The sequence below is a fragment of the Ambystoma mexicanum genome, chromosome 11 (assembly GCF_040938575.1).
Source record: "Ambystoma mexicanum isolate Mex_15411 chromosome 11, UKY_AmexF1_1, whole genome shotgun sequence".
NCBI classification, from domain to species: domain Eukaryota; kingdom Metazoa; phylum Chordata; class Amphibia; order Caudata; family Ambystomatidae; genus Ambystoma; species Ambystoma mexicanum.
In genome coordinates, this window is record NC_090934.1 from 938,050,613 (window position 1) to 938,073,790 (window position 23,178).

Consider the following 23,178-nt stretch of genomic DNA (forward strand, 5'->3'; position numbering starts at 1 on the left):
TCCGAACAATTATATCCAAGCTTTCCTGATAAAACAAACTGGAACAGGATGTTGACTCTGGAGATCGTTGGTTGGCTCTATTCAATCTGTACTGGGCCCCTACTGAAATAAAGACCTTGGAATTCGTAGAACAAGTGACTAGTGAACTAGATAAATGGTCAACAAAATACAAGAAACGTGCATATGCTAAATGGCAATATATCAGGTGACATTCCTGGTTCTCCAATGTGGCACTTAGGTGACTCAAAGAAAACCTTGGACTACTTCTTTGTGTCTTTGAATATACTACACACAATTACATTCTTGGAAGTAATCAGCAAACAAACGAGCGACCATGACATGTTAACACTAACATGAACAAGAGGGATCACCAACAAGCGGACATATTGGTCTAACCAAATTGAAGTGGCTCCAAGCCAAAAAAGAATAAGAATTAAACCAATAGATGTCCCTAGCATAACTTTTTGCTTGGCCGAAGGTTTCTCCGGATTGCGAGCCCCGCTCGCACTTCGCCTTCTATCTGTGAGTTGCCGGCAGCGCTGCTCGCTTCCCGCGGATGCTGCCGGTGACTTGCAGCTTGCAAGTCTTTTCCGTGCCAGCAGCTCCTGCCGCTGACACCTGACCAATGAGGCTCCCACCTCAGTGGCCCTCACAGGCCACCGTGGTCTCCAATACACAGATTCTTGGGGATACTTGGCGGCAGCCTGGCTCTCCTGCAGGACCCAACACGGCCACCTCCTTCTCTGCAGGATTCTTCCCTCTGGCCCACAATGCTCGACCCAGCTTCTATCCTGCTGGTCTCTCCCACAAACGTGTCGGCTCCACCTTTTATGCACCTGCAACAATTTGACAGCTTGCAGGTTTGAATCCACGGTCTCAATTGCCTGACTACAATTAGTGATCCCTCTGGACATGCCTGACCCTTACAAAAGTCTACAAGCCTCTTCCTTGTCTCAGTACTAGAGTGGTGAATTAGCAAGTTAGTGTGCATTGCTCTTAGTCGCCTCTTCCTCGTCCCAGTACTATAATAGTCTAAATGAGGGAAAATGAGGGAAGATGGTTTGCAACAGCCTATTAAGGCAGGGGTAGGGTGAAGTTGGTTCTCACAAGGTTCTCACAGATGTGAAAACTGATAGTATGCAGAAGCTTGGTTTGTTATCATTACATAATCATTGCCCATTGTTAGAGAATCATTACCCATTTAGGGATTAGTTATCCATCATTGCATCCTGTCTAGTTATCCATCATACATTCCGATTAGTTCCGATTAGTAGTGACATGAAGTAGTGACATTAGACTATCCACATTATTCTGTCACTTTGTACGCATTTGCAATTTGCTATAGAATGAGGCCTGTTATATTTGAAGTGCCATGTGGAGATATATTGCGCATTATGTATGCATTGTAGAGAGACATGCGTTGAGTGTGCACTTAGAATATGCATAAAGTTTGCATTATGTAGTGCTTGGGTTTGCGAGAGAGAGTAGGCACTACATTTGAGAACAGAGAAAGCATGAAGCCATTCCATTGAGACACACAGAAGCGCCACGGAGTGCGAAGTTGTTATGAGTTAGTGTACAAAGTATGCGTAAACAGTTTGCTTGGCAGACAGATAACGCAACCCTTGTCCGAGTGGAGAAGGCATGGAAGGCCTTATCAGGCCCTAGGTTGTGCTTCGCATACAGAGAAAAGGTGGGGTTAGGCAGCACCATGGAGGGAGAGCTTTGCAGGCAGAGACATGCAGGAAGAGAGAGGGATTTGAACGGAGAAATATGAGGAGATGGTAAGATGGTGACCGCAGACAGAAGAAGATATGGTATAGATATGTAGAAAATGTCATGATGACCAGAACACAGAGTGATTGAAAAGTACAAGACATGCATCACAGACTTTTAGGCACTGCTCAGATTTAGAAATGATGACAGAGAGAGAACGAGCGTAACCACCGATATGTATACGTCATTGAACAGTATAATGTGAGGTGAGGCTCTGAGATTTGAAGTAGTGGCTGCTCTCTGCTGGTCTGCTGTCGGAGGAGAGAGGGAGTTGGTAGTTTGAGATGCTTGTTGGAGTTGGAGATGGCACACTGACACTCTGAGAGATCGAAGGATGACTTGGAGAGGCGTTTGGAGGTGATTGGATGTACTTCGGGAAGTACAGGCCTGGCCCTGACTGACTGGCTGGTTGCAGAGTTAGCGGAAGAGGAGAGACAGAGCAAAACAGAGAAAAAGGGGAGTATTGCTGAATAAGACACGTACATGGGGAATTAGAACAGACTCTCACACAGATCTTTGGCTGACATGATAGATGGGGTAATCAGACAGGGTTTGTCTTAGAGAGAGAGTGTGAAGTATGGTGTGGAATGGAGTTGCTATTAGATTGCTTGCATTAGAAGCCTGTAAGGCTTATAGTTATTGCATTGCATGGTAGATTTGCACCAAAAGAATAAAAAGGTGCAAATTCGAGATTTACATTATAGTAGTGTTTGCATCATGCATTGCTATGTATGAATAAAAGTGTTTCTATTATTGAATCAATTCATGTGTTTTCTTTGTGTCTTATGTTAGTGTGTCCATAGGAATAATCTAGGAGTAACACAGGGCACAATTGCCCTGAGATACAACAGCAGGAGGGGCATTAGTGATTCACTCCCACCCCCCCAAGGTAGATTTGTTGCAGTTCAACAGGGGGATTTGTCTCACCTGTGGACCTCCTCTCCTTCATCCTCTTCCTAGTGTTCCTATATTGCTGATGTCTTCTGGTGTTATCCCATGCAGAATGAAAAGGGTAGCAATATCCCATAAATGCATCTGGGACAGAGGGTTAATCATGTAATGGAAATGGGGGATACCACGTCTCACCCAAGGGCGTCCCCCTACCATTCCCCAAGTCTCCCCTACCCAGGTAATCCTCCCTCGCATCTCCACCCCAAGGGTTGGGATCCAAGATCAATGGCCCTTCCCGGGCCACCTGAGCAGAGAATGATGGGGAGAAAGAAGCGAGGACGCTCTTGGGTTCCTCACACTCCCCACGCGCTGCCTAGCATCATGTTCATGAATTTAGGCCCTGGGGGGGCCGCTCAAGGCAGCGAAGCCCCCAGATATGTCTCTTCCTCTTCTCTCTACTCCCCAACGTCTTTTTTTAAACTTTCTTTCTGTTTCAAATCCTCTTTGGATTCTTTTCTGTCAATGGGCTTTAAAATCACAAGAAAGGAAAATAACCCAAAGGAAAAAAAGCAACGTAATCACTCAAATAAACCAAGAAACAGACATAACAACTTTGAACACAGACCCCCAACGTCGTCAAACACAGTCTCAAAAAGACAAAGTCCTGCTCGGAAACAGGAAACAAATACTCTACCTCATATCAATGCTGTGATACCACTTAAGAGTATCTTTTAACTGTACAAGCAGAGCTGGAAGACACATACAAGAAACCCAAATAAAAGAACTGTGGCCAAGAACAACGACTTGTGGCACTGGCTTGCAAAGGCCCTTACAACCCGGCAGGAGAATTAACAACAAACCACTGACCTAACCAATATCCTTTTGTGGAACACCAGAGGTTTTGCACACTGGTTTACAAGCCAAAGTCACATCCCAATTTCATTCAATATACTATGCATGCAAGAAACTTGGTTAAGAATGACACCAACTGTCGATGGTCATTCAGTTCATCTTAACCCAGCCCACAATGGTGCAAATGGAAGGTATTACCCATATTGTTCGAACACAATTGTTCGAATGACCTAATTGACTGAAAGTCAAGGGTCCAAATTTACCTTTGCACAATTGACCGTATATATATATAAAATGGGGGGTTGCGGGGGGGTTTCCCCGCATCTATGTAACAATTGACCTTCACAATTCGGTCAATTGTGCAAAGGTCAATTGTGATTCAAATAATTGTTGTTCGAACAATTTGTATACAACCAAATGGAAGGCCAATGTCAGGCCTCCTTACAATCTTGAAAAATGGTGCAGGGTTTACAATAGAAGACTCATACAATCCGAACAGTTATATCCAAGCTTTCCTGATAAAACTGGAACAGGATGTTGACTCTGGAGATCATTGGTTGGCTCTATTCAATCTGTACTGGGCTCCTAATGACATAAAGACCTTGGAAATCGTAGAACAGGTAACTAGGGAACTAGATAAATGGTCAACAAAATGTAAGAACTTAATGATCATCATTGTGGCGATCTAAACACTGATTGCCTGAACACAACGGCATAAAACACGCAGTATGGCAAAATAATGGGAAAACAAAAAAGGATAGATCTTTAGCCTGGCTTTTGGCAATCAAAGAAAGAATTTGAATATGCTAAATGCCAATATATCAAGCGACATTCCTGGTGCTCCAATGTGGCACCGAGGTGACTCAAAGAAAACCTTTGGATGCTGGCACACCTAGGCAGAGCCAGTGGTGCCACCGAACCTGTGACTGACTCTTCCCCAGATCCATCAAGGCTCTGTTGTGTCTTGCATTTCTCCTCCTCTTTAGGCATGGCTGTGACATCATTGAACATCCATCTGCTGGACAGATGAGTGTTCCAGAGAGCGGCAGTTGAGTGAGAGGCCTTGCAGGATAATGGATGGGTGGACCGGTGACTGTTATTGATGAATGCTACTTATATGTATTAAGATGGCATCTTTACGTGTTTGCTGTAATCATTAAAACAACCCTACACTGAAGCCACTGTCTCCTGAGTCATCTCTGCGTGCAGCTTAGGATGGAATACTCTCATACATACAGAGTGTAAAACATCCTGGTTTTTAGATAGCCCAGTTAATCACAGCCCCAACTCAGAATTGAACACACAGGTTGCATTGAATGAACTGGTATATGCAAAATAAGAGACATTTCTGTGAATCAAAGTTTTTTCTTAACTCTGCTGGGAAGAGAAATGTGCCTTGAAACTTTTTCTGAAAAGTTACTATTAATGTTTCACCATTTGAAGCTAGACTCAGGTGACTCAATAATGCAGGGGATTGGACATCAAAGTAACATGGAACATTGAGCATTTGAAACACTTTCAGAGGCCAAGGAAGTCATTGGGTTTAAATCATAATTGATCATATGCAGTGCCTTACATTTTCGATGTGGAATGTTCATTGTCATTTCTTTACATTTCAGGAATTTCAGACAAGACTCAACACCAAAAGTCCTATGGTGGCCTTACTAGCTCAGAAGAGTGCCAGATCCAAATATGGGTTCAAGTTCCTGAGTTACCCCCCTTTTACCGTGGACGTCCATGTGAACCGAAGATAGGACTCTGTGACTATCAGTTATGGCACTCCTGATGGATTAGAGAAGGTAGTAAGGAAGGGGGGAGAACCTGCAGAGGTAAGAGGAAAAGCAAATTCCATTGAAGGACATAGCAGGTGCACCCATCCGGACTACTCTCATAAGAAAACTATTTTGCACCTCTTAAAGGGTAGGCAATCCATAAAGAAATGTCACAAGAAGTGGACGAGACACGTGAGGATAAGGTTCTACTAATTCAGAAAAGCAGGACTAATCCTCAAAATCAGAGTGCGCAGCGACATGTCAAAGATGTGAAAATGCAGTGGAGATAACTCAAGGATAATGCATTTGCCAAAGCAAGGGCACTGTAGATAGATGTGCAATTGCCATGAATCATAAGCAGAGCCTGAATTGCCAGCCATGGTCTGTGTCGCACCGAGGCTGGTCAAAGAAAGATTGAAAACGGGTGTTGTCTTTTTCTAAACAAGAAATTTACGTAGGCGTTGGGTGCTAAATGATACACGGTGTATGTTTTATTACATCCCCTCGATGCTCCTGATTGCCATATTTTCTGTATCACACCTCCTCAAATCCTGGTGCCCTTAAGCAATCAGTGGCAGCTGGGAAACCATCAATAAATACGAGAAATCCATACTATTTCGATGTTTCTATTTCATTTGGATAGAAAACCTAATTTTGTCAACTGCCTGTTTTCTCCAAGCGATGTGCCCTCTGCAAGGGACATGAAGGGTCTGTTTCATTCAAGTGATGTGGACGGCCTGCATTCTGAAGGGATGGGCAGTGCTTGGTTTGTCCAAGTGTTGTCGAGAGAGGTATTCTCCAGGTGGTGTGGTGCGTCCGTTTACTCCAAGTGCAACGGAATGTCTCTTTCTTCTATTAGTGTAAGGTGGTTGTTCACTCCAAGTGGTGTCTAGTGCATATTTTCAGAAAGTGATATGTGGAGCGACTGCTTTCTCAGATTGATTTACAGTGTCTGCTTTTTTCAAATTATGTTGAGTGCTGTTGCCCCGTGTCAAGAGGAGGCTCCATAAAACACAGGGGTGAGCTGCACATAATGTTAAAAAACCAAACCTTGAGTTATCCTAAAAACATCATTTTCTTGGCCACAGGTATCAATAAATGGTGCATCGTGTTATCCCTCCTATAGAACAGGGGCGCTGTTGCAGACGGATGGGCAGCATGTTACACTATATAATACACCAAAAACCAAGATTGCTCATTAAGGCCCTGATAAACCACTGCAAAAAGGAAGAAATCATTCTAAAAAAAGAAAGCTGCTAAGAAATGGTGAACTCCATGTAAACTGAGAGCGGGAGAAAGTAAAGTCTGAACAACATGCCACATAAGACTCACTTTAACTATAGCATGGATGTGGGCAGCCCTGCAGATAAGGGGTGTGTTAACCACTTTTACTCCCTAAAAATAGGCAAATACTCCCAAAAAATAAAAAGAGGAAGTAAAAATAGGAAACAGACTCGGTGGACCCTGAGCCCCTATTTTCACCCACACAGCTCCATGGATATGTTTGGACCATTAGTGCACATAGGAAGAAACTACTATTATAGCTACCTCATCCAAACAGTTAAAAATGTATTGTTTAATGTGCATGAATACCTAAGTACAAAGAAATAATTTCCGTTTTTCAGTTAAAACATTTTTTGTACTCGCTTATAAAGTACTCCTGTTGGCAATTGGACTTACATTTTTACTCCCTAAAAAATAATTTTACTCTGTACTTTAAAAAATAGAAAATAACATACTCCCACTTCAAAATCTTCTCTGGAGCATTGGATGTAAGATACCTAATATTTAAAGTAAGCGCGGTGAAGTGCTTGTGTAATGTGAGTTAAGGTTTGATTTGTAGTCTGATGCACTTAATCCATATTCGGAAATAGTTCATTGGACATAACGCTTGCGGAAACCTTAAATTTGGCAGTTCCAATGTTTGTAGACTTTACTTTTTAGAGGTAATAACAATAACAGTTGTGATTACACTGCTTGGAAGCAGAAGGAATCTGGCCTGAAGGGCTACATAAGAGCACACATTTCTATTATATGTGTATATAAATTCGAAGTTAAAATTCAGCTAATTCCTTTTTGGAAGCTCTTCTCACCCTAATACCAACACACAAAGATCTTTATTTTGGCACTCATCTACAACCAATGTTGCACTTATTTTTTTAATGCTATTTATGCCTTTGTTTAAGGGACCTACAGTAACATTTTCCATGTCCGAGCGACCCATAGGTTAAAAGGAACTGGCACGTGTAGGTAATAGGTAAGCTTATTGTTCCTACTTTTTATGATGATGCTAAAAAGAAATGTATCCTTAACTGGCTCCATGATGTACTCTGGGACTGGCAGAATTAAACTGAAGCCCGGCGAGAAGGTTCTAGTGCTCCACTGGAAAGCTACTGTAGTATTCCACCTTTGCCAGAGGTATGCTCTACTTATTCTCATGTGGTTACAAGTCACATGCACTCCTCCCAACACTATTTAAACTCAATGCGTGTAAGTCAGTCCGCGTGCCTGATGGTGTCCATTCCAAACCGTCAGAGATTTATTTTATTTATTTATTCCATGCCAGAGCCCACAGGCATCAGGGCGCAAAGAAAGAGGCTGACAGGAACAACCTACTGAAAAATCACACTGGAAATGTTTCAATTAAACAGAATGGTTTTCAAATGTTTACAGAAAATTAACAAATTCTTTTTCCCTTCGTAGGTCCACAGGAAGCTTATCCCAGGCCAAAAGATGGTTGGACTGGGAAAGAACATCCTTTTCCTATGGTACACTTACTTCTAGGGCAAGTGAGACGCATGGTATTATTGCTTGACCGAGTGGCTCGCAATGGTCGATGTTGTGCAAGACTCTCACAAAGATAGGACGTTGCCTGGCCATATAGGCATTTATGCATCAAGGTATTGACGTTGAAACAAATTCTGACCTCAACCGGTACCCAATGCAGATCTCTCCTATGTATAGAGGTGTTCCTTCCTGGATACATTCTTTACAATGCGAATCATGTCATTCTGCAAGATCTGTAGTTTTTTAACACAATTATTACTTGTACCACTCAATAGAGCGCTGCAATAATCAAGCCTCTGCATTATAATTGCTCTTACCAAAGTAACACAATTTTTGGTAGAGATGTATGGCTTGACTAGATGCAACAGTCTCAGATGATATTGTGATTTTTTCGCCAGATTGGCATATGCCCCCAAGAGGGGTTCCAAAATGACTCCCAGGGTTTTGACCTTGTTGGATACCTTAATATGATGATGATCAATGACGAACCCTGTGTACTGAGCTCACAATTTAGCTCCTGCCAGGGCTGAGCCAAATATCAGAAATTCGGTCTTTGCACTATTGAGGCAGAGCCAATTTGTTGTCATCCATGCTTGGATTGCCTCGTACATTTGGGAAATTCTCTCAGCGTCCTTCTCGTAATCCCCACTCAGCTCAATAATGAGCTGAGTGTCAAGGAGCAGATATACACTTTAAAAAGTGGCAAAGGCATGCACTTTTGGGTACGCTACAGGTAATCGAGGCTGGCTCTGAAGGGGCATTCCCCCAACTAATTTTTGACATCCTGTTACTAAGAAAAGACCGAATTCATTCTATGGCTTCTCCAGAGCAACACCCTGTGCCCGAAAGAGTGGTGATGAGTTTCTCATGATTCACAAGATCGAAGGCTGCCGATAAGTCTAATAACATCAGCATCCCCGACTTTCTTTTATCCACGATATTCAGTATTTGGGTCCACTCTTAGTGCCATGGTTGGACCTGAAGCCCAATTGCCAGGGGTGTAGAACAGCCGATTCTTCCAAATGCCCCTGAAATTGCACTGTAGCAATCTTGTCAACAATTTTGAACAATAATAAAACATTTGTTATAGGTCTTAAATTGCTATATATCTCAGGATCCTGACCAGGTTTTTTGATCGAAGGGTTGACTACCCCATTTTTTATGTTTTATGAGCAAAAGCTGCATTAGTAAAACGTGTGAAGAAAGGGGGGACTATCTCAACATTATTAAGAATAATCTTAGATGGAATGGCATCACCTAAGCATGTAGTGGGACGCATCTTCCTAAGTATACCATCCATCTGATACGCAGAGATAGGCTTCAAGGCAAAAACTAGATTAACAGATTTGAGGAGCTTTTCTGGAACTTTGGGTATACTAGTGTTAATGACCTAGGTCATATTTCCAGTGCTCTTGAGATGAGCTAATTAAATCTCGTCAACAAATGCTTGTTGAACCAGAGTCGAGTCCTCTTTCGTAGGGGAAAATGAGTTTGGACTGAGCATGAGGTTTTTCTAATTTCCCTACAAGGTCAAAAAGCTTTTTTGTATTGTTTCCTGGTTGTTCTAGCTGGATGTTAAAGTAATTTCTTTTTGCCACATATCTCATTTCTATATAATTTCTCCAAGGACTTCCAAGTGTCCTTGTTTTTTTCTGTCTTGTCTTTTTGCCAGTTGCGTTCTTCTGCTTTCCTTTTCTCTTGCTTATGAGTAATAAGGGCAGGTGTAAACAAGCTCAGATTGTTTGTTCTCTGAGTACCTTTGATTTCATTTGAGCCACACAATCCAGTAATTCACTCTGATGTTTTTCATATCTGGCTGTCTCTAAGGTGGCTTCCATGATCCTAGTCATGCAGATTTCCAGGTCTCCCACCTGTACTTTATTCAGATTTATGCAGATAACGTTTCAGCAGATTCTTTTTCTGGACTAGCTTCACAGAGCGTGTAAGTTCTAAATTAATAAAATAATGATCTGACCAAACACATGACGTAATGTTCAGGGATCTAAGATGCAGATTCCTAGTTGCCACCCAGTCTAGCACATTGCCTTTAATGCACATCGGCTCTTTACTATGAATAACAAAATCGATATTCTTGAGTAGTTGCTGTAGGGGCATCGCTTCGGTGTTCAGGGCGTTACCTAGCCATCTATTAAAATCTCCCAAAATGACAGTGCTACAAGGTCTATTCAAGGAAGTTAACATACCAGATATTTCCTCATTAAAAGGTACATATATCATTGGGCAGACGGTATAATAGAATTATATTGACTGTAATAGGGGATCGAAACATGCTGTGTTCCTGTTTAGATTAGATTGCAACCCCCCCTCCCTTATCATGTGCTCTGTTTTGACAAAACCATGTATAGCTTCACAAGTGGCTACATCTATGTCAGGGCCACCAGAGTCCTTAAGCCAGGTTCCTGCGACACACATGATATCTTTTTAGTGTTAAGCAGCGTTCTATTTAAATTTGTCCTGCTAACACAAACTAATTTTTGCAAGGTAAGGACAACGGAGTTACAGCATGAAGTTTGTAAGTACTTCCTTCATGTGACTCACAGACACTTCCCCTGTCTGGGAGTCTGAAGTGCTGGTGGTCCTACTTATAATTTCCTCCCGGTTATTAATCTCCCCAGGCAGTTCAATGCCACTAGTACCAATCGGAGCACCCATGCCAGGACTACAATCCGAATACAATATGTTCACTGTCTCAATCCCAGATATAATGGCGTCCCTATCCAGAGTACAGTACTTGTGTAGAATCGCCTGCTGAGCCAGCCTCTGCATTGTCAATAGTAATTGAAGATGGGTTTCCATACTTCCGACAAGGGAGCCCAGAAACTTAATGAAAATCCAGCAAAAGCACTTACCAAGATGGTGACCCCTCTGCTCAACAACCAACAGGCTAGTCAGGGCCAGCGCATCACACGCGGACTCGTGCGACTTGCTTAGCCCTAACATGCTTGACCAAGGCCTATAAGGAGTCAGGAACTACAATCTTGAAGGGATTTGTAGTTCAAGAGCAAGATTCCGAGTGAAAGACAAAACGAGGCTCAGAAGGAGTTTTCAAGTAACGAAATGCAGTGCAAGTCAATTTAAAACAGTTCTCAATTAGCCACTGTTTTCAAAATCGAATTTAGACTTTTTTTTTTATTTCTTCATAAGTGGCTAGAAATGTAACAGGTGATTTGCCCAATCACAATAGCGATACCCCAGTGGAAACAAATACAGACAAAAGTAGCAGATGGGGAAATAAGCTCGCCAAACATCATGGAGAACATGCCGAATAAGGCACACCAGTGCATTATATAAACAACCATGGACGCCATCAGGCACGGGATGAGGATTTGGAAGGGATAGGGAAATCAGCTCCCCAAGCAACCAAGGAGAACTAGGCTCCTACATAATAAGGCGCAACAATGAAAATGTACTTGTAGACTTGAAGACTATTGGATCATATCAAGATACCCTTAGATTGAATAAACTTTGGATTTAACACACCGACCTGACAATAGGTTACTATTTCGTTTATGGATCATGTAAAAGACAAATCATGAATAATTAATCATATACAGGAATATACCTTGATTTATTATGAGCCTTGAAAAAGTCCAGAACAGACGAAACACTTGTTGGCACACAATACGTGATTTATGGTTGATTAATAAATAAGTGTTTAATGACCTACACGCTTTGAATTTAAATATTGTTGGGAGGAGTGCATGTGACTTGGAACGATATAAGAATATATTAATAGAGGATACTATGTGGTTTGAATAGTATCAACAAGCCCACGGCATGCTAGTCTCTAAATCCCTAAATTAAAATTTCACTACATGTAGCGCCAGACACTCACGTTCAAACCGTCTGTCAAGTATCCTTTTCCTGTTTCCAAGTTCATGAGGAAGCAAGTCACCTGGCAGTAAGGTCCATGCGGGTGGAGTGTTTTTCATACAGTGAGTGAATTCTTTGACCATGGCACATAGGAGTTTAACCAGTTCCCTCAGAGTAAGGGTCATATGGGTTGTGCATGTCAATCATTTTAAAACAGCAACTTGTCGGTTACTAGGTCACCAATAATGTGGTTTACATAATGATTTCCTTTAATACAATGAATGGAAAACATAGAATTGTCTAGTAGGGATGGTGTGTCTCTGCTAAAGAGTAGACTTCTCATATGTAGTGTGGGCATTAACCAAACTCATACAGACTGATCTTTCAAAGACAAGATGTGTTTCGACATCATAGGTTTTTTCTGGGGACAGCCTTGTGGCACAGTGAGTTGGATTTTTACCTTTAAAGCTTTACCCTTTACCTAGACTTGCCATTTTCAATGCCAAATTTTGCATCTTGTTCAAAGTCTTGACTGACACCGACCCGCCAGGATAAAGAAATTGATCACATGCCATTTCAGAGACCGAGATCCAGCTTGCACATCCAGGCGAGATGCAAGTCACGGTTTGGTTCTCTTACTAAAGGGTACTTACTGATCTGTCATTCTAGAATGGCTCCCTTCTCCTAGTTTACAGCCAGCTTTCAACAGGTTTTCCTTTAGTTACTTAAATTTTAGATTCTTAAATCAATTCTTTAAGTTCTTTCTGCATATTTTGCATTATCTCCAGGTGAACACCGTCCTTCAACTTGCCCCCACTGGGACGAGAGGAACGCTCCCCAAGCTCCCCATGACTCCTCAATGTTTTACCAGGATTCTTCAAACTGCCCCCACCGGGATGAGGAAGAGGCCCCCTCAGTCCTCCTTGACTCTAATACCACAGTCCCATGGAACTGACCAGGGAGTTGTCTCACAAAATTATCTACCTGGCTCTTGTCTTCTTGTTTCTCTTTCTCAAGTTTTCCCGGCCCCCACCCAGGTTTATTACTGTTCTAGTTACCTTCTCTTAGGGAAGTTTTGCAGGTGTCAGGGGGTTTGTTCTTTATTTTTCTCCTACTGCCTGATTGACATCGCGGTCCATTTCCATTCTGGGTGCAAGTGTCGGACCTGATGGTTCACGCGTTACACATCACGCAAACACCATAGTTCCTCGTACTTCCCATGCAATCGCCTACGCGGCTCTGCACTAGGCTATTGTTGGCGGTCTCTGCGCAGTTCTTGGAATGCACGTTCTAGCCACCACAGGTCACGCCAACACCACACTGAATCTCAGCTTCAAGGTTGTCGAATCTCAGCCGAATGGCGAGATGCTTTCCTGACATCCCTCGGTTTGTTCTCATCACGCCACACTGCTGCTTCGATACAGCCTTCGATCACCCCGTTTCCAACTTGCTGGCTTTTTGGTGGCCTCCTAGCACACTGACTTCTCCTTCTGGATGTCGCCCTTCTTGTCCTTCTTTACGGTTTAGCTTAAGTAGTTGGGACTGCCCCAGTGAAACGTTAGATCGATTGACAACAGCCGGTCAAACACTCTTCATGCTTATCTTGGGTTCTTCTTCATCCCAGTACATATCATAGTAAGACTGTCTGACACATTACAATAACAAATAGTCTCAGACTTTATCATTTTTAAGGATGGGTTGGGTGTTATTACAACCCTTTAGGGTTGGGAGATAAATGGCCGTGTCCCAGATTCACATCCTTGTCCCCAGCAGAGGAGTTCTTCGCCCATGAGATCCTCCCGCATGTTACCACCACCAGGAGGACTATTGGTAAGCGGCCTCACCTGCCTAGCCTTATGGAAAGGGGCTCTCCTCTGGGGAGAAGTGACATCATCTGGAGGATCCTCACAGTATGCACCGATCTCCATGTGGCAGCCAAGCAGATATTCATTAGGGGAACACAGGAGAGACACGCTATACTAGTAGCAACAGCCCTCAGAGAGTGTGCTCTTGGCCTGCCGTGAAGGGGCCTGATGGCCAGCTTATGACAGTACAAGGTGCATGAAGACAGCCACCGGGAAATGGAGAAATTTGAAATATCCTTGCCCATGGTACATGGCAGAAGAACCAAACGTCACAAATATCTGAGCACTGTTTGGTGCGAGCAAGATAGAACTTCAAAGCTTGCATAACGTGCAAGGAATGTAAGGACCGTTCAGCTGGAATAGAAGGGGAACCAAAGAAAACAGGTTACACCACAGGTTCGTTAAGATGAAACTCATACGGAATCTTGGGCATGAAAGTAGGGTTCGTACAAAGAACCACCTTGGATTTACACTAGGTAGGGAGGTTTGTACGAACAAGCTTGAATTTCCCCCACCCTCTTGGCAGAGGTGATGGCAACCAAAAAGGCAGTCTTCCAGACAAAGAATGTTAGACTGGACTTGTTAAGGGGCTCGAAAGGAGGACGCATAAGCTTGGAGAGGGCCACATTCAACTCCCAGGATAGAGATGGTGCTCGAACTGGAGGGAAGGAGCAGAACAGCCCTTTAATGAGTCCATGAGGCCATACAAGGCGTTCTAGGAGAATGCATAAACCTTGATATGGCTGCAAGATGTAGCTTGATTGAGGAATTTGCCAATCCACTCCAAGCCAGAGATAAAAGGTAAGGCAAGATGTTCTGTGCTTCTTGGCAGAATGGGTTATTTCACTGGGCAGTACACCAAACAGTGAAGCATTTCCACTTGCTTTTGTGACAGGAAACCATGGAGGATGCTCAGGCCATAGTGAGATTATCCTGACAGTCAGGTGGTGCAGCACTGCTCTGTTTTCTCTGGACTGAAGGTTGAAGAGTGGAGGTAACTTAATTGGAGGTACCAATCAGAGACTGAGGATTTCTGAGGACCAGAATTGTCTCGGCCAAGCCGGGGGCACTAAGACCAGTTTGCACTGATGTTTTCTGAAAACGTGGAGTACTCGCGGGATGAGAGGAAATGGTGGGGTGGGCGGTGCATGAATACATTTGCTGTCCCCGTATGATGTAACCTGCTGGCGAATGCCCTGCATTTCTTGTTGGGCTTGGTGGCAAAGAGGTCAATGTCTGGAATTCCCCACTGGTGGAAGATGCAATGAACTTGGCTTTGCAGAAACTCCCACTCATGACAGGATTGCAGTCCCCTGCTGAGGGAGTCTGCCACGGTGTTGTATATACCTGGCAGATGGAACGGAATGAGGAACATCTCGTGGGCTAAGATCCATTTCCATTTTGCCTTGGCATCTGAGGACAGAGTGGCAGAACGGGTGATATCTTGCAAGCAGATCTAAAACACATTGCTCATGTTGTCTGTGAACACCCGAACGACCTGACTCTGGAGTTGCAGGCGAAAAGACTTCAACACAGAGGACACGGCTAACAACACCAGGACGTTTATGTGTGCATCCTCGTCTCCTGTGATCAGAGGCCTCTGCCATGGCAATTGCCCCCGGCCTTCTAGGGATGCATCCATTGTGACGGTCACCTGATGGTCCGACAGCCGAAAGGGCGCACTTAGCTAATAATGGAGCATATTGCCCCACCGACGCAGTGGGCTTTGGAAGGGCCGTGAGAGAAGAATCTTGTCCTCTCAATCACCAGAGATTTGCTTCCAGCGGTCACACAGAAAATCTTGGAGAGGCCTCATCCGAAGCCTGCAGTACTGGATAAGGGTCATGCAGAAAGACATCATCCCCAATAGAGATTTTAAATTGTGTACTGACACATTGGTTTTCCTTGAAAGAAGGGGGATTTCATCAGGATGTATTTCACTGTGTCTGATGGGGTGGCGGGGCAGGACAGTGTGTTCAGACCAGACCCCAAGAACAAAGCGTGCCGAGTATGAGCCAAGCAGGACTTACAAAGAAATATATCTTCTGTGTGTCGCAGGACCAGAGGGTAGCCTTGACCAGCCAGTTGTCGAGGTATGGGTAGATGTGGAACCGCAAATGATGAAGGTGAGTTGCTGAACACCCTTGGTGCCAATTTCAGGCTGAACGTTAAGGCCTTGAATTGGTAATGGCCTCCCGCCACAGTAAACCTCAGGAACCACCTGTGGTGTTCGTGAATGGGAACATGAAAATAAGCATCTTCTAAGTCCAGTGAGGACAGAAAATCCCCTTCATGTAGTTGGCTTAGAATGTGCTGTATAATGACCGCCCAGAAGGTTTGAGACTGTATGAACTTGTTGACTAGCCGCAGGTCTAATATGAGCCTCCAGCTGCCGGATTTCTTTCTTACGAGAAAGTATCTCAAGTAAATACGCTGGCCTCTCTGATTGACAGGGACATGCCCTTCAACTCCTTTGGAAAGGATGGACTGGTGCTTCTCTACTTTTGTGGAGGGAGGAACCGTTGGTTGATGTTGAATGAACTACGTGTGTCCGTGCCGGATCAAAGTCAACACCTCTGTGGTGATGGTGAGCTACTGGTTGATGAAATCAAAGAGGCGCCCTTGCACTGGTGTGCAGAAGTGGAGGGGTGGAACGGCCTGATCAGGTCTGTTTGGAGGATTGGCCCCTACTGCGAGAGGAACTGCAGCACTGGTTGGTACAGTAGGGCTGGGCATTAGAATCATGGAAAGACCCGGACCCGCAACTGTGTGAGGCACATATGGAGCCAATGTCAAGACTAGCTGTGTAGGTCTTGAAGGGGAACCACAACGGTACAGTGGATGACCGGATACTGCTGGAACTGAAGAAGTCGTCAAGGTCGTTAACGATGGTGCTGCTGACAAGGTTGTTGACGTGGACCTCAATGCAGTGGCAGCCTAAGCGTTTGTGGCATGTCCCTTGTGCACCCTCCTACCACAGGAAGACTCCTCATGGAACCACAACCTCTTGGAAGAGAGAGTAGGCTCCAGGGGTCTACGCTGACAGAGCAGCATTGCTTCGGACAGAGGCTGAATCAGAGATCACAACACCCTTGTACAACCAAGCCACCAACCTTCTGTGATGGTCCTTGAGTGTCTAGTTAGAGAAGGAGTGGCAGGTGGAAGTTGTTGATGCCGTGGTCCGGACACAGACAGTAAAGGCAGTCATTGTGATGGTCTTCAAGGTAGAGATTCTACTTGTGACAGGTGGAACATGCCTTGAAGAGGCTTTTCTTCTTGGAGTCTGTCATAGTGTTAAATGGACACGCCAACAGGGCCTCAACAATGGAAACTGAAACAGCCACCTGGGGGAAACGAGGCGTCGGGACTCGACCACCGGTCCAAGAGCCGGAACTCAGAACTTCTCAAAGTTGGGAAGAAGTGTTGAAAAACTGAAGTTTCTATCTTAAAAACGTCAAAAGAAGTAGAGAACTTTTTGAGGACTCCCAACACTAAACATGCAGTAAAAATGCTGAAGATAGTCTACGGGGTGGAGCTCAAGGGTACCTGTCTATTGGCTACATGACCCAAAACGACTTCAAGCGAGCACTAAAGTGACAGAGGTTTTAATATGTAAATGTACACTGCTTCTAATGTTACAGAGGATTACCAGCCTGATGACGGGGACTATTCAAACAGCATGTGTATCTATGAAAGATCAAATGCCGGAGAACCAATCAACCACTTCTTGGTAGTAAACATTTATTTTGAAAAGACAACTTACAGCAAGTTCCTTGAATAAGCACTGTTGATGCGGCTGGTGAACTGTTCCACTGACACTACCTTGTATAGTTTCAATGACACAAAACCTTAAAAAACCCTAACCAAAACCATTTCATTCAGTCTAATGTAAATAAGAAGAGGAAACTGAGTATTTTGTTTTGAAAAGTGTATTTATTTCACATATACAGAAATGGTAAATGTGGAATTCCCTATACGTTTATCAAATGGCGAGTGGTTACAGTACATGGTTGACTTTACCGCTGCTCTAGAAGCTCTAACCAGCTACTGCTGCTTCCTCCTCCCTCTGCATCAAAATGGTCACTCACCTCCCAATCCCAAAAACCTCCCAAACGGTGCAGTAGATCCTTTGGGAAGATGTTATCTAGATCGCCATATTTACCACGTTCCCTTTTCCCAATGGGCCGGCTTGCTCTTAGAGGTAGTTCTCAACTATCCGGGAGTTCAACCCAGATGCCCTTATGGGAGAAGGCAGTGTATGGCCCACGATGAAGCACCAGCAGCCTCCCTAACCTGAGTCTTTCCCAAGCGGCTACACAGGTTCCTGAAAGAGTCCAACAATCCATTGGCATTAACTTAAGAGGTGTTTACAGTTGTGATTTTTACATGTGAGATCATGGTTCCCCACAAAAACCATGCACATGCCTCTTCAAACCCCTTAAATCCCAGTGTCTCACCTTCACAAAATGGAGCAAGTTGGAAGTGTCCAAGATAGGCCTGGCCCATCCCCATCGACAGCACTCTATTGCACAGACATTTCCTGCCCCACAAAGATATTTTGTTGGCAGAATCGGTGTCCCTAGATCCATATACTTTAAACTACTAGCTTGTACCTTCTGACTAGGTAGACACCAGCTTAAATCCAACGAGAACTTTAATAACACAATTGTATATTACCTGATTATCTTAGAGTTATAGTATATTCATATAGCGAGAGGTGTGTTTTTATGTATATAATTTATATATATTCTGCTACAACATAAACTGAATGTACAGTTTGGCATGCCTACAGTCACAGTTTGCAAGAGACTGCATAAGAAGAGCTGACCCATGTGTTTCGTGGACCTGTCACTAGTACACGATATACAAGCAGTATCCACTGCATCGAAATACAGAACAATTTAAATTAAAATAGAGCAAGAAAGAATCCCAGGCACACAGGACTGTATTTACTCTCTGGATAATATGTTCAAACAGTTCAGGGTGTGTGTTCTGCAAATGAAAGCACAATACATGTTTAAAGGCTTCCAAACTACCAGTTCCTCCATAGTGTTTGGGTTTGAAGTGTGGTCCACTGAGGAAACATATTTTGTGTAGAAGACAGCAATTGGTTGGGAATGCCAACATCACATCTGAATTATTAAGTCAAGCACTCAAATATACACATTCACAAGTTTGGGAATTGAATGGGGCTCAAAGAAACAAATACTTTCAAGTTTCAGTACTAATGTTGCTCAGATCATCAAGGATCAAGGGTGGAGAAGGTTTGGACTCTGAGGTTCTCTGGGTCCTTTCTACAATGCTATGGAAAAATAATTCTGGAATGAAATGTAGCACCCTTCCATCCTACCTGCAGTCCATAGGATGTTCAGTATTAATATAGGATACCAGTCTCCCAAAGAAGTCACCCTCACTTTTGTGAGTCCAGAATAGGCAAAGACTCAGCACTGCTCCATCATCTCTCTAGTTAGCGGTTGTCTACAGAACGTCAGTTGTTTCTGCCCGTTCTCCTGCAGGTTATGTATCGAAGTCCAAGTTCTTTTCACACACATGCAGATCTGTGCCAGGATGAACCTCAATCTTGAGTCAGAGCATCTTGGGAAACTACTGTGTGCTACTGTCGGTGAAGGGCAGGTCCTTCAGCACTTCAATAGGTGCAATCCAATGATAGCCAATGTGGAAATGCATGAGTGTTTCGGCTTGCAAACCTGCACTTCCCGCAAGCATTTCTTAATGATCTACCTCTTGGGGTAGTGTGTTTGGGTTGAGTGTTTTACAGTAATTCCCCCTCAGAACAGAGAGCTTGAGCTTTGCTCCATCATGTCTACATTGCGGAACACTACATGATGCAGTGGCATCTGCTCACCAAGAGACTGCAGCACAAGAAAAACCCAATGCGTCTCTCTGTGGAGCGATAACACCCATGGTGCACACAAGGGCATGGCAGTGGAATTGGGCGCAGGGGACGATCAGGCAAAAACTGTTGCCTCCAAAAAGCAAAACACATTGGGTTTGCGTCTTATTCCACAGTCGTGTGAAGCCCACAGGGATCAAATGTACCCAGCAAAACCGATATTGAAGATTGATAAATCACTTGCATTCGGTCAGAAAAACTGGTGGAATTTGCTTTCCCAATTTTCATTAAACAAAAGGCTGTACCTTGAGGTTTAGTAGTACCATTTCCACTTCTAGGTCCTTTTGCTACAAAGGCTGACAACCATTCTAGACATGTAGAGAGGGGCTGCAAACAATTCTAGCAAGAAACTGGCAACTTGTCTGCTCAGATGGAGCATGATGTCATGGTTTGGTGAAGTATAAGGTGTAAAACATGATGACAAAGTAAAACAACATGTGGGGAGATCACCTCTCAGACAATGGAGGCTCTACATCAGTGCCCTGTGTCTGAAAGACACAAATATATTGGGTGACCTGTGCAGTTAAAAGTCCAGCAAATTCAGTGGTGGGTCTAAGGCAACACCAGGTTCTTTAACCAAGTCTGCGTTCTAGCTCCATACTCTTCAACTTGGATCCTTGGAACCGGGTCCTGCCGTCCTCATGTGTGCTCAGAATCCAGATTTTAAATAACTTTTGTTAGACGGTTCTGGGATGTATGAGATGGGGTGGCAAGGCAATTTACTCAATTTAAGACATACAAATACACCCCAAGGGCACTCAAATAATGACAGGTTGTGGGCACAGCTCTCAGTTGCTCACTGCTCTGTTGCTGTTCCTATGGCTACCATGATTCTAGAAAGCTTCACCCCAAACTGCATCCATATGGAAGGGTGTGCTGGGATCTCAGGTTGCCATAACGGAAGGGTGCTTACCACACTGCTGACAGTGCCTTGGCCGTTCGTCACTATTGAACTCCTCTGTCTGGTCAGGATAACTTACTGGTTTGTTGTCCACCCTTTGTAGCTAAGATTACTTTCGCATGTGACACAGGCACATGCTTATTTCCACTTTCATTTGTACCTTTGTTCCTCGTAACACTCTCCCCGGGACCATAATGAAGGCAAATTCTAGTGATAAGCCATGACCATTACCACCAGGAAAGAGCAAGCAAAGACTCAATTTTAGCACTGAATGCCATGCTCTGGTTTGAAGGTTGGCAACCCGTACCTTTAGCTCATCTGCTGACGGCCAGTTGCCTAGAGCAGGCCTACTTAGGACAAATTGATCCACCCAACGTGCAAAACTCGAACGCCAGTCACTGGGGGAAGTAGGAGTCTCACCAGAGATGCAATCTCTACATGACAATACACAGATGGACTCAACATGCCTGGCTTGGTGGCAGAGGGGACATACAGAACTGCAGGTTTATGTTACCTGCCCTGGGGTGGGGAGTGGCAGCTAAATAAATACCCTGTTGAAGAACAACCGAGAGCGGATATCCAAACCCCCAGAAGGAACTTGTAAAGTGGAATGCCCTGAACTTTGTACCCGTTAGATCTAGCCAGCATGCAGCATTACATCAGCCACGCTGACTTGCTTACTGGGATCTCAACCGTTAAGAGCGCAAGTGGCGTCCAAAGAAAACAGAACATTCCACATAGGCCCAAACAGAAGTGCACCAAGGCTTATTAGAAACACTATGAAAATTGAAAATAACCACCATAAAAAATGTATTCTGTACATTCATCGAAATACAAACCTCAAAGGAACACTGTTATAAATACTGCATTGTCCAAGGCATAAACAATCTTCAGCCAACTGGAAAAAGTCCCCACTTTTCCCATCTTCCATTTCTGCGGCTAAGTTGGCCGAAAATAAATAAACATGTGCGGGTTACCAAGCTCCCGAAGAAGCAGTACAGCGCACTTCTTTAAAGTGTTAGGCCGCGGAGTTCCCCACTCATGGCCCGCTGCAGATCTTTCCTGCGACAGGATTGAAAAATTCCCAAAAATCCTTCCACTTTTGCATTTGGGAACAGTTAACACCATTGGGGGCATGTTAGCCAGGCACCCTGCACACAATATGAACTCCCAAATAGAAGGGGCCTAAATTGTCTATGGTTGGTGACGGGGATATCTAAGACAAATCTACAATACCAGGATACTATTCAGCATAAAATGGGCTCTCGGTTCTAATTTTTGTTGAATTTGTGGGAACTCCTTAAACAAGCTGATACTTCAAAGAATACCTTTAAATTGGTCATGCGTCTTTGAAAGACAAAAGAGAAATAGTTGTAAAAAATGAAAACATAATGAAAAATGTAACGTTCCTTTCATGTGTCTTACTCGTTGCATCAATCAAACACTTCTCAAAAATGCCGTTGACGTTGCGGGACCAAAATGACGAACATAAGGGCACTGCTATAGCAGTGAATCACAGTGAACTCCCTCCTGCGGCAGGTTCTTCAATGACATCTGTCCATAGACAGTTTAACAACAACAAACAAACAAAAAAGCTCCATTTAAAATTTTAAAAAAATTAAAAGAAAAACGTCAGCAGCAGAGAACTTGAAGTCTCAGATGACGCAGCACTTAAACGGAACCAGTGTAAAAAGCATCAAATAGTAAGTTACTGTGGTTTTGAAGCTGTGGCTTGAAAAAAAATACAAAATGTCACTATTATTTGATGCTCCAGGTCCATCCAGGTAAATGACATCCAGGGGACAAAACTACATGATATCCAAAGCAAAACATCCAGGACTGACTGAAATGGGGGTAACCACTCTGTGTGCATTTCTCTCAGCTGACTATTTGATTGCTTCCTTTTTTCACTCTCTTCCTTCGTCTCCTCCCTCTGTCGTTGTGCACTGAACGGAGAGAAACTCGGTCAACCGTGTCAGCTGGAAGAAAGCGATAAATGCACAAAATTACTAATAGGTCTTAAAAGTATTCATACATTTTTTTGATAACAGAAACCTTGTACCCAGAAGGGCAACTCTGCAACGAACACATGCGTTCAGATCAAATGAAATCCTGTTACAGAGAGAGGGATTCTGTTATTTTGATTTTGTTCGTGTTTTACATAGTGTTACATTGCATGGTACACTTTAAAGTTTATTGGGGACAGGTAAGGGTGGAAGAAACACTAAAGGAATGAGTACCTAACATACACCACAGCCAATTGGCTTTCAAGGTTAACAGATGCAGTTATAATCTGTGCATAGGCAGGTTGCAAGGACCCTCAGTGTGGACTTGCCACCTCGCCCCTTACATTATCAGAAATAGAGACAGACAAAAGGATATGGTTTCGCTATCAGAAATAGAGGTGGAAAAAAGTATACAGTTTAAGCGTTTATTTACAATCCTGCTCAACAGAATATAAAATGCTAGGATGTTTGCCAGCTAAAAACTAAAGGGGTCAGGATAATGATGGCCGAAAGTAAAGTAATGAATCGTCTTAAATCGAGGAGGGGCCAGTGAGGAGGTAATAAAGAACTCCAAGTTAGA

General features: G+C 43.6%; 2 protein-coding genes across 8 annotated transcripts in view; one reads left to right on the top strand and one right to left on the bottom strand.

The window, feature by feature from the left end:
* LOC138503948 (lamin tail domain-containing protein 2-like) overlaps nt 1–5,906 on the top strand; it is a 510,184-nt gene extending 504,278 nt beyond the window's left edge. For 2 of the 3 annotated variants that reach the window (XM_069624070.1, XM_069624069.1), the window contains exon 10: nt 5,139–5,906. In XM_069624070.1, the coding sequence (XP_069480171.1) occupies nt 5,139–5,273 (135 nt within the window). In that variant the 3' untranslated portion in view covers nt 5,274–5,906. The remainder of the gene's footprint in view (nt 1–5,138) is intronic. The other variant, XM_069624071.1, reaches the window with a different exon arrangement.
* Nucleotides 5,907–17,690: 11,784 nt separating this feature from the next.
* LOC138503949 (GTPase HRas) overlaps nt 17,691–23,178 on the bottom strand; it is a 609,987-nt gene continuing 604,499 nt past the window's right edge. For all 5 annotated transcript variants that reach the window (XM_069624075.1, XM_069624073.1, XM_069624076.1 and 2 more), the window contains one exon: nt 17,691–22,571. The gene's annotated coding sequence lies outside the window, so the exon portion shown is untranslated. The remainder of the gene's footprint in view (nt 22,572–23,178) is intronic.